This window comes from Polypterus senegalus, chromosome 5, assembly GCF_016835505.1.
Source record: "Polypterus senegalus isolate Bchr_013 chromosome 5, ASM1683550v1, whole genome shotgun sequence".
Lineage (NCBI taxonomy): Eukaryota > Metazoa > Chordata > Cladistia > Polypteriformes > Polypteridae > Polypterus > Polypterus senegalus.
In genome coordinates this window covers 174,849,102-174,863,134 of record NC_053158.1, presented here as the reverse complement: position 1 = coordinate 174,863,134, position 14,033 = coordinate 174,849,102, and the positions used below count along the sequence as shown (strand labels likewise).

Here is a 14,033-nt window from a genome sequence, read left to right as displayed (position 1 = left end):
GATTGACAGGAGTTTGCTCAGCACCCGTCTCTCTGCTACAGATGTTAAACTGTCCAGCTTCATTCCTACAATACAGCCTGCCTTCCTAACAAGTTTGTCCAGGCGTGAGACGTCCCTCTTCTTTATGCTTCCTTCCCAGCACCCCACCGCGTAGAAGAGGGCACTCGCCACAACCGTCTGGTAGAATATCTGCAGCATCTTACTGCAGATTTTGAAGGACGCCAGCCTTCTAAGGAAGTATAGTCGGCTCTGACCTTTCTTACACAGAGAATCAGTATTGGCAGTCCAGTCCAATTTGTCATCCAGCTGCACTCCCAGGTATTTATAGGTCTGTACCCTCTGCACACAGTCTCCTCTGATGATCACGGGGTCCATGAGGGGCTTGGGCCTCCTAAAATCCAGCACCAGTTCCTTGGTCTTGATGGTGTTCAGGTGTAAGTGGTTTGAGTCGCACCATTTAACAAAGGGTTTGATTAGCTTCCTATACTCCTCCTCCTGCCCACTCCTGATGCAGCCAACAATAGCAGTGTCGTCAGCAAACTTTTGCACATGGCAGGACTCCAAATCGTATTGGAAGTCTGATGTACACTCACCTAAAGGATTATTAGGAACACCATACTAATACGGTGTTTGACCCCCTTTCGCCTTCAGAACTGCCTTAATTCTACGTGGCATTGATTCAACAAGGTGCTGAAAGCATTCTTTAGAAATGTTGGCCCATATTGATAGGATAGCATCTTGCAGTTGATGGAGATTTGTGGGATGCACATCCAGGGCACGAAGCTCCCGTTCCACCACATCCCAAAGATGCTCTATTGGGTTGAGATCTGGTGACTGTGGGGGCCATTTTAGTACAGTGAACTCATTGTCATGTTCAAGAAACCAATTTGAAATGATTCGAGCTTTGTGACATGGTGCATTATCCTGCTGGAAGTAGCCATCAGAGGATGGGTACATGGTGGTCATGAAGATATGGACGTGGTCAGAAACAATGCTCAGGTAGCCCGCGGCATTTAAACGATGCCCAATTGGCACTAAGGGGCCTAAAGTGTGCCAAGAAAACATCCCCCACACCATTACACCACCACCACCAGCCTTTACAGTGGTAACAAGGCATGATGGATCCATGTTCTCATTCTGTTTACGCCAAATTCTGACTCTACCATTTGAATGTCTCAACAGAAATTGAGACTCATCAGACCAGGCAACATTTTTCCAGTCTTCAACTGTCCAATTTTGATGAGCTCGTGCAAATTGTAGCCTCTTTTTCCTATTTGTAGTGGAGATGAGTGGTACCCGGTGGGGTCTTCTGCTGTTGTAGCCCATCCGCCTCAAGGTTGTGCGTGTTGTGGCTTCACAAATGCTTTGCTGCATACCTCGGTTGTAACGAGTGGTTATTTCAGTCAAAGTTGCTCTTCTTTCAGCTTGAATCAGTCGGCCCATTCTCCTCTGACCTCTAGCATCAACAAGGCATTTTCGCCCAGAGGACTGCCGCATACTGGATGTTTTTCCCTTTTCACACCATTCTTTGTAAACCCTAGAAATGGTTGTGCATGAAAATCCCAGTAACTGAGCAGATTGTGAAATACTCAGACCGGCCCGTCTGGCTTCAACAACCATGCCACGCTCAAAATTGCTTAAATCACCTTTCTTTCCCATTCTAACATTCAGTTTGGAGTTCAGGAGATTGTCTTGACCAGGACCACACCCCTAAATGCATTGAAGCAACTGCCATGTGATTGGTTGATTAGATAATTGCATTAATGAGAAATTGAACAGGTGTTCCTAATAATCCTTTAGGTGAGTGTATATAGGCTGAACAGGACCGGAGAAAGTACAGTCCCCTGCGGCGCTCCTGTGTTGCTGACCACAATGTCAGACCTGCAGTTCCCGAGAGGCACATACTGAGGTCTGTCTGTAAGATAGTCCACGATCCATGGCACCAGGTATGAATCTACTCCCGTCTCTGTCAGCTTGTCCCTAAGGAGCAGAGGTTGGATGGTGTTGAAGGCGCTAGAGAAGTCCAAAAACATAATTTTTACAGCACCACTGCCTCTGTCCAAGTGGGAGAGAGATCGGTGTAGCATATAGATGATGGCATCCTCCACTCCCACCTTCTCCTGGTATGCAAACTGCAGAGGGTCGAGGGTGTGGCGGACCTGTGGCCTCAGGTGGTGAAGCAGCAGCCACTCCATGGTCTTCATCACATTTGACGTCAGAGCGACAGGCCGGAAATTCAGCTCACTTGGACGTGATACCTTTGGGACTGGGGTGATACAAGAAGTTTTCCAAAGCCTTGGGATTCTCCGCGTTCCAGGCACAGGTTGAAGATGCGCCGTAGAGGACTCCCCAGTTTCAGCGCACAGGCCTTCAGCAGTTGTGGCGATACTCCATCTGGACCCGCTGCTTTGCTGGCACGAAGTCTCCTCAGCTCTCTGCTCACCTGCGCTGCTGTAATTGTGGGTGGGTATGTCTCTCCTATGCTGGTATCAGCAGAAGGATGGTTGGAGGATACAGTACTCTGAGATGAGAGTGGGTTAGGGTGGTCAAACCTTTTAAACAAGTTGTTCATTTGGTTTGCTGCAGCCAGTGATGATCTTCATCCCATCCCACACTTCCTTCATGCTGTCATTCTGCAACTTCTGCTCCAGCTTTCTCTTGTACTGCTCCTTGGCCGCCCTGAACTGGACTCAGAAATTCCTTCTGCACGCGCTTGAGCTCATGCTGATCACCGCCTTTAAAAGCCCTTTTCTTCTGATTCAAAAGGCCCTTGATGTCACTTGTAATCTATGGCTTGTTGTTAACATAGCAGCGTACTGTTGTTACTGGAACTACAATGTCAATACAGAAGTTGATGTAATCAGTTGTGCAGTCAACAGCCTCTTCAATGTTCTCGCTATGTCATCCTTGCAGGATATCCCAGTCTGTAGTTCCCAAGCAGTCTCTCAGGACCACTTCCTGAATGATCGTGTGTCTAGGAGAGATGGCAGTGGAGTTTTTAACCAGATTGTTTAATGGAATCTTGGAAAGTGAGAGGATGCCTGAGGAGTGGAGAAGAAGTGTACTGGTGTCGATATTTAAGAATAAGGAGGATGTGGAGGACTGCAGTAACTACAGGGGAATTAAAATGAGCCACAGCATGAAGTTATGGGAAAAAGTAGTGGAAGCTAGGTTAAAAAGTGAGGTGAGGATTAGTGAGCCGCAGTATGGTTTTCATGCCAAGAAAGAGCACCACAGATGCAATGTTTACTCTGAGGATGTTGATGGAGAAGTTCAGAGAAGGCCAGAAGGAGTTGCATTGCGTCTTTGTGGACGTGGAGAAAGCATATGACAGGATGCTTCGAGAGGAGCTGTGGTATTGAGGAAGTCAGGAGTGGCAGAGAAGTACGTAAGAGTTGTACAGGATGCAGTAAGAGTGATGGATGCATTCAAGTTGGAAGTGGGATTACATCAGGGATCGGCTCTGAGCCCTTTCTTATTTGCAGTGGTGATGGACAGGTTGAAAGACAAGATTAGACAGGAGTCCCCGTGGACTATGATGTTTGCTGATGACATTGTGATCTATAGCGATAGTAGGGAGCAGGTTGAGGAGACCCTGGAGAGGTGGAGATATGCTCTTGAGAGGAGAGGAATGAAGGTCAGTAGGAACAAGACAGAATACATGTGTGTAAATAAGAGGGAGGTCAGCGGAATGGTGAGGATGCAGGGAGTAGAGTTGGCGAAGGTGGATGAGTTTAAATAATACTGGGATCAACAGTACAGAGTAATGGGGATTGTGGAAGAGAGGTGAAAAAGAGAGTGCAGGCAGGGTGGAATGGGTGGAGAAGAGTGTCAGGAGTAATTTGTGACAGATGGGTATCAGCAAGAGTGAAAGGGAAGATCTACAGGACGGTAGTGAGACCAGCTATGTTATATGGGTTGGAGACGGTGGCATTGACCAGAAAGCAAGAGACAGAACTGGAGGTGGCAGAGTTAAAGATACTAAGATTTGCATTGGGTGTGACAAGGATGGATAGGATTAGAAATGAGAACATTAGAGGGTCAGCTCAAATTGGACGGTTAGGAAACAAAGCCAGAGAGGCAAAATTGCGTTGGTTTGGTCATGTGCAGAGGAGAGATGCTGGGTATATTGGGAGAAGGATGCTAAGGATAGAGCTGCCAGGGAACAGGAAAATAGGAAGGCCTAAGCGAAGGTTTATGGATGTGGTGAGAGAGGACATGCAGGCGATGGGTGTAACAAAATAAGATGCAGAGGACAGAAAGATATGGAAGAAGATGATCTGCTGTGGCGACCCGTAACGGGAGCAGCCGAAAGAAGAAGAATTTTGTTTAATTCAAACGCATGTTCATTCCAACTACAGAAACCAAATTTCCCTTGCTTTGACAGAAATTGCAATAATGTAGTTGAACTATCATCTAACTTTTCATATATTGAATGATGTTCTATACTTTTTAAACATTTTATTGATTTTATTAAAATCAAATAACATTCAATACAAGCAAGTCAATTTTAACAAAACTAGGTTCGAAACACATCAACCCCCACCCATGAGAAAGAGAGCTAGGCCAGCAGAGTAAAACTTTAAGCAGTAAAAGTAAGTAAATAAATAAATTAATATATGAATAAAAATAAATAGAATAAAAAAGAGGAGAGAATCTGCTTCTTCAATTTAAATGCTTATTCTAAAATGTTATTGATTAGATCCTGCCAGGTTTTGAAAAAGTTTTGTACAGATCCTCTAAGTGAGAATGTGATTTTTTTCCAATTTCCGATAACATCAGTTACCCACTGACTTAAAAGAGGAGAGTTAGTATTCTTCCAGTTCAGCAAGGTAAGTCTACGAGCTAATAGTGTAGTAAAGGCAATCAGTTTGTTTGTCCTTCTCCACTTTAAGCCCATCTGGGAGCCCACCAAACACATCTATTAATGGATTAGGAGGTATTGTGACACCAAGGCTCTCTGACAGGCATTTAAAGATTCTGGTCCAAAATGATGTTAATTTGTTGCATGCCCTGAACATGTGGTCCAATGAGGCTAGAACTTGATTGCAACATTTGATTGATTGATATTCTAAAAGTAACCATGTACTCATATTATTCTCAGTTGATGCCAAAGATATACATGTTCTATTCTAAGTGTGATAATTTACACTTTGAGTCATTTAAAAACTTTAAGATCTGCTTTACCATATCAGGGGATAAAATTGGAGGAGGCTGGGAGAAAACACAAAATGAATGATTTCTGAAATGTACTTAATCATCCACATCTTTTTTGCACAATCAAATTGTTAGGCATAATGTGCATTTCTTCATTTAGTAAAATGAACATGGGTTTTGCTTGATTTCTTGCATATGATGCACACTTCCTGAAATAGCAAGCACATCTGTGCTTCAGTAGCCATCATATAAAAAGTCTTTGTATTTAATACATTGAAGGAAGTTTGAAACAGAAAATAAATTAAGGGAGGTATTACTGTTGGGGTCTGGTGAATAGTATCAACAGTGCTACAGCACAGGGACTGACTTTGTTCACAACTCTGACCTCATCTGCCACTGTTCTGACTGATAACTGAGAAGACACAAAATGGTTACAGCTGCACATGAATGACAAGGGAAAATGAAAACCGCTGTCATGCCGAGTCAATGAGTGTCCAAACTCAAAACACCCATGCTTAGCATATCTACTTCTTAAAGGAACAAACTAAACTGTGTTCTTATTTTGAAGAATCTCAATGAACTTCTCTGGTTTACTCTTTTACTAGATAAACTACTTTTAAGTTCTTCTGGATCATCTCAAATTGTTAAACTAATTATTAAACCAAGAACTTTTATCCCTGTATGCAATATGTTTATAATCTCTGTGCTTTGTGCAAAAAAAGGTTGGTAACAGCCTAGCCAGGGTATGCAGCGAATAGACTGGACCAGTCTGTGGTACAGTAAAAGGACCACAGAAAGACAAATATATGGTACTATAACAGAAAAGATATTTAATGAGTAGGAAAAAAAGGAAAAATGCAGCAAAGTGTGCTACATGGAAATGATATAGAAGTTGTTTAAAAAAGAATCAACCATATACCAATTAGCTGAAAAACAAGGAAGGAAAGAGGAATATTTTAAAAATCACAAAGAATACTGCAAAAAATAAAACAAGTAGTAGTAGGAAGTAGATGAAGGTATTCATGAATTGGCTGAGGTTTTTGTCAAAAGGTCAAGCTTTTAGAGAAAGCAGTAAAGACAATTGAGAGTGTGACAGAAAGTAATAACAAAATCACTTGAATGTAATGACATGCAGTTTGATTGCATGCCTCAGAGAGGAATAGCGAACATAATCTCTATCACAAGACAGCTACAGAAAATCAACATGGAAGAAAAAAGCTGACTTGTGCATGTGGATATCTGTAGAAACCATCTATGATAGTACTGCAAGTGTTAAATGTTAGCATGGTTAGTACCTATGGTGAGAACAATAAATGGAAAAGCATGAATGGTGGCCAGAAATGTTTGTTTTTTTTTTAAATAAAAGCTTGAGGTTGCATGTGTGACTCTCTGTCAAAAGTATGTGATAGGCGACCCATAAACTAGTCAATTGTCTCAGACAAAGGAGGGAAATCATGTGACACTGTGAATGTAGCTGAAGATGCACACTATGTGGTGGCAGCAAAGGCAAATGTGTATAAAGTTGTCCTCATAGCCGCCATTCTACTTTCTGAAAGATAATCTCTCTGATATTGAGGGCAAAAGTGTTAGTATGCTATAAAAATAACTGTAGGGTGCATGGGAGTGAATCATGGCTGATGAAGGTGAAACATTATGTTGGAGTGATTAAGGCCGTAGTGTTGGGATTAAAGATTGGTGCAGAAGTAGAGAGGAGTGAGGCCTTCCTTTCAAAGTACAATCCCTCCCTTCCTTTCAAAGATCCAAGAGGACACTGGGAAAATGACCTCTCAATTAATATATCAGAAAAGGAGTGGAAAGTAGCAATGCAGAGAATTCACTCGAGCTCCATATGCGCAAAGCATACAATTATACAACTCAAAATTATATATCGAGCACATCTGTCTCGACTAAAACTCTCCAAAATGTTTCCAGGGCGAGATCCAACCTGCGAACGTTGCAACCAAGCCCCAGCCTCACTAGGTCACATGTTCTGGGCCTGCTCCAAATTAACATTATTCTGGACAAAAATTTTTAATTACCTCTCAGACAGCCTTGGACTCACAATCCCTCCTAACCCATTAACAGCTGTGTTTGGGGTTCTTCCAGAGGGTCTTAAAGTGGAGAAAGACAAACTAATTGTGATTGCATTCACTACACTGTTGGCACGCAGACTTATTCTGATAAACTGGAAGAACCCAAACTCTCCTCTTTTAAGTCAGTGGGAAACTGATGTGTTATATTATTTAAAATTGGAAAAAATCAAATACTCAGTTAGAGGATCTGTGCAGACTTTTTTCAAAACATGGCAGGATCTAATCAGTAATATTTTGAAATGATTTTATAAAGCACAGAGAATTTGTTGATTTAGGTATTTTTAAAAGCCTTAAATTTTACACCGTTTGGCTTGCTCTCTCTCTCAAGGGTGGGGATCGATCTGTTCTTAGCATAATTCTTTTTTGTAAAACTTGATTGCTATGTATTGATTGTAATAAAATTAATAAATAAATAAAAAAAAAAAAAAAAGATTGGTGCAGAAGTAGAGAGGAGTGAGGCCAAAGTGCGACTAAAACCTGACATGGATGGAAATGCTAATAGGATTTATAAAAAAAAAAAAATCTCATAACAAAGACTGAAAAAGTATCAGAATAGCATTTGGTGATTTACCAGCCAAATCAGCTAAACCAAGAAAATGGATGCTAAACAAACTACAAATTTTTGAACAAAATCAAAAACAATAAGAAAAAAGCAGTTATAAAATGAAGCAGCCATGAATGAATGTAGAAAATATAACCACCCCGCTTTAAAAGGCAAAGGCTGAAATTTTAACCATCTGAATATTCTATAAATTGATGTCAATTCATCAAAAAATAGTAACTCACCCCAGTTTTCAGATCAACTGAGAACCAATTTGGCACATAAACCATTTTGAATCTTTTTTTAATTTCTTCATCAAACTCTACTTTCCCAAGATCTTCTACCTTGCAAGCCTGTAAAAAGAATACATAATACATTTGGGTACTTTAATTTGAAAGAGGTTTTTGTAACAGGCGTAATAACCCAGCAATACTCACTTTAAGAACATCCCAGTATGCCACATTGTTATTGGTGTCTTTGGTAAGTATGTGTCTCTTGTCATTTAGAATGTGGCACTGAATTATGCTGGCCCCTCCTAGAAAAGCAAACAGGTAAGGCATGAGTAATTTAATTCTGTTTAGTCAAGCAAAACAATGGGGATTATTTCTTTGCCACCTGCATCTACAAATGTAAGCAGGAATATGCTCATTTTTGATCAGCAGGCTTACCTAAAATGTGAACTTTTTAATTGATAAATACAGTATTTTAATGCACATGATTATGACCATGTACACATCTTCTGAAACAGCCAGTACATTTAACTAATTAAATGCAGTCTGATTTTTCAGCCAGTGTGCATTTACATTTATGCAGATTTAAGTGCATAATCGCCTAATTGAATTTTTGAAAGAAAGCAAATATAAACTGATACTGAAATACACTGCTTCAGGTACAGCAAATTAAACAAGATTGATATTTATAAAGTATAAGACTAACACAAAGTAGCTGTGATTTCTAAACTTTTTTCGCTTTTAATATATTAGAGTTTTCAATCTAATGCAGTACCTCCAATTTCTGAACTCATTTTTCTAGTACAAGATCTCTTTTAAGCCATAATTCATTCCTGCAACAAACGGTACAATGCCTTAACCAGCTATTGATGGGATGTCAGTCCAACACCAGATTCACTCAGATTATAACACAAGGATTAAACACAGTTATTCAAAAAAAGGGCCAAACTTAGAACATTTAATATAACAGAGAGTTTAAGCAAATTTTATATCATCTACGAGATCTCAGACTTCAATATCAATCCCATGTGGCTAAGTTAAGGTTTAAATATGGTGGTACAATAAAAATGTCAGACTAAACATAAAACAGTATGAAACAGTACCCAATATAGATCACATTTGTTATACAACCAAACAAACAATTAGAAATATGCATAACAATATACATTTGCTGTACAACCAACCAAACAATTACAGAAAATGGGTGAAATGCATAGTATATGGCTGTGAAAACTTTAATGTCTTGCACTGGTGTACAACATGATTAAGAACCAGTGAACACAAAAGAATGTGAACGATTCACAATGCTACAATAGAAATCTGTTATCTGCACTCCTGAATCTCAGTTTAAATCACAAAATAGTCTAGTAGTTACTACTGATCCTACTAGACTATGAAACAAGGAAATTAAAATAATCCGGTATGTTATATTTTATATTGCTATATGCAAAATAATTATAATGGTGTATTGCTCCATGTACTGAAAATGTTTTTTTTTATTTTCAAATTAAAAAAAAACAACAACAGAGATAACTCACAGAGATGGAACAACTGGAAGAAGAAATGAGAAGTTCTGTTTAAAACAAGGTTTTTAAAGGCAGTGGTAAGACCAGCAATGAGCGGAGACCTGGACAGTAAAAGGAGTGCGTGAGAAGAAGTTGGATGTGGCAAAAATAAGAATGTTGAATTGAATATGTGGAGTAATAAAGAAGCACAGAATTAGAAATGAGACAATCAGAGGGATATCCTAAAAAGTACAGGAAAGTAGGTTGAAGTTGTATAGACATCTGATGAGGAAAGAGAATGAATATATGGGGAAAAGAATGACAAAAATGGAAACACAGGTAAGAGAAAGTAGGGAAGACTGAAGAAGAAGTGGATAAATAAAGTAAAAGAAGATTTTAAGGAAAAGGGCCTGACTGGGGAGGAAAGTGCAGGACTGAGCTGTATAGAGAGAGTTGATCAGACACATCAACTCCCACACAGAAGTTTGAAGCGATGAAGAGGAAGAAGAATACATTTTAAAAAGCAATACAGTAAAAAGATGTTTACAGAAGGACATGGTTATCTTTGAATACTCAGTGTGTTCGAACATAAATTTAAGCCAGCTTTTGACCTCGGCACAAAGTCAGAAAGTTGCTCTGAAAAACTAGTTTGTTTTCCTAGAGTTCACACTTCTAAAACACACATGTAAGAAGGTAGACTAATTATACCATAGCCTGGTTTGCCAGCCATGTAAACATAACTAGAAAATTCAGAAAACAGCAACAATGTTAATCTACTCTATATACTGTATATAAAATCCTAAGCCTCAAAGTGCAACGATTTTATGTGACTTTTTTAAGTCACTTTTTTGTCACGCTTTAAATCGGGCTTATTTTAAAACCTACATATATATCTTTTGTATCATTCTTTTCAGAATTTATCTTTAATGTGATGGTATTCGATTTTCAGATTCGTATTCTGTTTTTAAATTATAAACTAAAAAATATCAAGAACTCACGTCCCATGAGACAAGACTTTGTGCCAAGAGATTTAACCACACCCGGGGGCCAGAAATATAAGACAAAGAGTAGGACAGTTGCTGTATAGGCTTTTAAATGTTTGAAGCACCACATGACATACAGGTCATGTGGCACGGCAGCAGCATCAATCCAGCAGCTGATTGAGCAAAGAGGAGGTAAAAAAAAAACGGTATTTGCTTTCCATTGTATCACCATTTAAGAGGGGGTTTCAGAGGAGCAACCGCGTCTCTTTGGGGTGTGTTCAGCCCTCCTCTTTACAACACGAGGGGCAGAGACGCAAATTAGCTGGCATGTAGCGCAGGCCAGGGGGGTTGGCAAGCGAAGCGAGCAGGAGGTAAACCCCATAGTAACTATCTAAACCTGTGCACAGACAGCAAAGCTTATCAGAACAGAGAACACCAACACCACGTATTTGTGCAAACTAAAAGGAAAGTTTTTTGGCTTTTGGAATTTTTCACACTAAAAAGTACATTCACTATATGCTTAATTCAATTAAGGCAAGTTGGAAAATGTATGCATGAAATAATATTCAGGTGAATTTGAGGACTGTGCAGGGACTTTAGGCCTCTGCACTGAGTTCAACAGGTAGGTTCTAGAACCTTCTCAATCCGTTTCAGGGGCCAAAGACTATCTCACCAGAATTGGGCAAATGGCTGAAAATTGGTGTGGACAGGCTAATTCGTCACAGGGATCGTTTCCTCTCACACAAACACATACACACCCCATACACAATTTGTAATTGCCAATGAACATAACCATAAAAGAAAATTTTTGTAATTAATTCCTTCTTTACTTAAGCATGTCTGACCATTGTAATTTTCATAAAATGTGACTTGCAAAACTATTCAGTTATGACAAATGTTAGGAACTAACAGAAGTTAAAGACAAGCATTTACTACAGCAAATGTCTACTGTATTATGGATATCAGATGAATGTGGCACTTGTTTAATTCCTACTTTATCTCATCATAAGACATCAGAGCATGGAGAAAAAAAAACACAAATGGACACGTATAATTCTATACCATGTTTGATGTGGGAACAAACAAATGACAATACTTTGCTTGTGTCTGGTTCTTGGACCTTGTCATGATGCTGTTAACATTTAACACAAGTTCACCATCAAGAATTTTGATCACACTATTATATGTAATTTAATATCGAAAAGAGGGTGGGGTGGTGGGGTATTGGATTCCCCCTTGGACCTTTGTAAATGCTGCTCTAAATATATTGTTGGGATGTTTGTTTTGGCGATTTAAACTTTTATTAGACGGGCAGCCTGTTAAAACCACAGCATTTTAATATTCTTCAGTTATTTATTGGGACGCATAGCCTGAAATTGGGACTGTCCCTGTCACCACAATGTCTTGTCACCAAAGTAAACTATACTCACAGTGCAGGAAATGGCCCTGTGAGGTAGGCTTAGTCTAAGATAATACTAATGCTCTAGTGCATACCATCACAGGGTAAATTATTGACCGCTAGATAATTTTTTATTCTCCTTGCTTGCATTTTATACTTTTATGGTTAGGAAGATCATTTAACTACCTGTTACAACTTAAAAGTATCGGGAGGACTGAGGTGCTGATGCACTCATTCTCTTAGGCTTGCACTCAATCTGCCGATTCGCTGGACTTGCTGATGGAGAATTCAGTCCCGCGCGCACTGAAGTAGCTTGTGACATCAAATTCCTACCCTCACACGTAGTCTGCTGATGCTTCTTTTACTTGTATTGGGAATCTGCTTGCCTCCAGCATCAGCTATCGGAGATGAAAAAGAGGAAAATATACACAATATACAAGTTGATGTCACAACTGTCAAGGTTATATTAAATCAGTAAGCTAATTGGTAGTTGAAGTCGCACAGAATATTTCTTAATTTTAAGATAGACACATTCACAAATTCACCAATGCTTTTCAATGGGAGATTTTGAAGTTTTAGAACTGTGTACACTGTGATCTGTTCAACATATCGCAACGAAAACTGACCTGTCTTGCTAAATTTTCTTGAAGAACAAGTGCGCAATATTTCAACAAAATTTGTCCACGGGGGGCGGAGTTGTTTCAGATGGACGGGCAGACAAGGCTATCTTAATACATGCTACCCATATTATATGTGAATGCACCTAAAATTGGCACGTAAATGCCACTATCTTAAATTTTACTTCCAGAGAGATGTAGGTTTCTAAATTTCACTGACTTAATAGAAGTGCTTTTGACTTTTTAGCTATGTAGAATGAATACGGCGTGAAACGAAAATATAATTATTCATTTTTATTCTGTTTTTAGTGGAGTAGTCTAGGTAAAAGGGGGCATTAGCAATATATCATGTTAGAGAAAAAAAACACAAATAATAAAGATAAACTTTAATGTTCTTTTTATTGTTTATGACAGTAGAGAAAGGAATAGATAAACATTCATCAGAAAATATTAACAGCTTTTAAAAGAAATGTAGGGATAAAAACCTAACATGTTACCTTTAATGACTTGTTCAGACTGTGTGCAAAGCGGCGTCAGTGGTGTACTACAGTCATTGTCATAATCCCCAGAAGCTCTGAAATTGTGGAGACCTTTCAAACACTGAAAAAAGCACACAAAGACATAATAGGAAGGAAGGTATTAAAATGGGCAACTACACATTATTTATAGAGGCTCCAAACAACACAGAATGTTCCATAAACAGGTTTAAAAAGAAAAAGAAAAGGTAAAAATCATAAAGGGAGCATAATTTGTAAATTAATTATAATAGACATTTTGTGATAGCTTTTAGTAACGTTTCCACAATGAAAAGGGGCCATTCCACTGAGACAGCTCTACTGACTGTTGTTGACAAGTTATGGCTGGCTAAAGCTACAAATGTCATCCGTCCTCATCTTTCTAGAACTCTCCTCCTCCTCTGACACAACCAACACTCATATTCTCATTTCCACACACTTTGAACTTATCATCACTGGGACTGTTCTTAGATGGTCTGAATCCCACCTCTTGGGCATATCTTATTGTGTCTCCTAGTGAGGAGAGATTTAAAGGGTGCATCAAGCAAGCATGACGGTGCCGCAAGGATCAGGACAGGGTCATCTCCTCAATCCTTAGTACATCATCTCACTAGGCTCTATCATCCAGTACCATGATTCTAATATCAGTACTATGCTGATGATACCCAGGTGTACCTGTCATTCCCTCCAGAAGAACTTATGGTAGATACAATCTCTGTTTCACTAGCATCATATAGTGGAAGAAGAAGCACTATCTCCACCTCAGCCTTGTAAAGATGGACCTCCTTAGATATCTAAGCCAGTCCGTCTATTCAATACCCCATCTTTTGCCAGCTCAGCTCATTATTGCTAACACCTGCCAAGTCAGTATGCGACCTCTGGGTGGTCCTCAATGATCAGCTATCCTTCCCTGACCATATTACAACTCTCTCTCGTTCTTGCAGATTCATTCTGTATAACATCGGAAAGATCAGATCGTATCTGAGTATGCAG

General features: G+C 39.4%; 1 protein-coding gene across 1 annotated transcript in view; it reads right to left on the bottom strand.

Moving 5' to 3' along the window:
- The window catches only part of wdr48a (WD repeat domain 48a), a 55,614-nt gene that overhangs the window by 16,827 nt on the left and 24,754 nt on the right, over positions 1–14,033 (bottom strand). The window contains exons 10-12 of the mRNA XM_039753638.1: positions 13,023–13,125; positions 8,229–8,326; positions 8,037–8,144 (exon numbers count right to left, since the gene is read on the bottom strand). Coding sequence (XP_039609572.1) covers positions 8,037–8,144; positions 8,229–8,326; positions 13,023–13,125 — 309 coding nt within the window. The remainder of the gene's footprint in view (positions 1–8,036; positions 8,145–8,228; positions 8,327–13,022; positions 13,126–14,033) is intronic.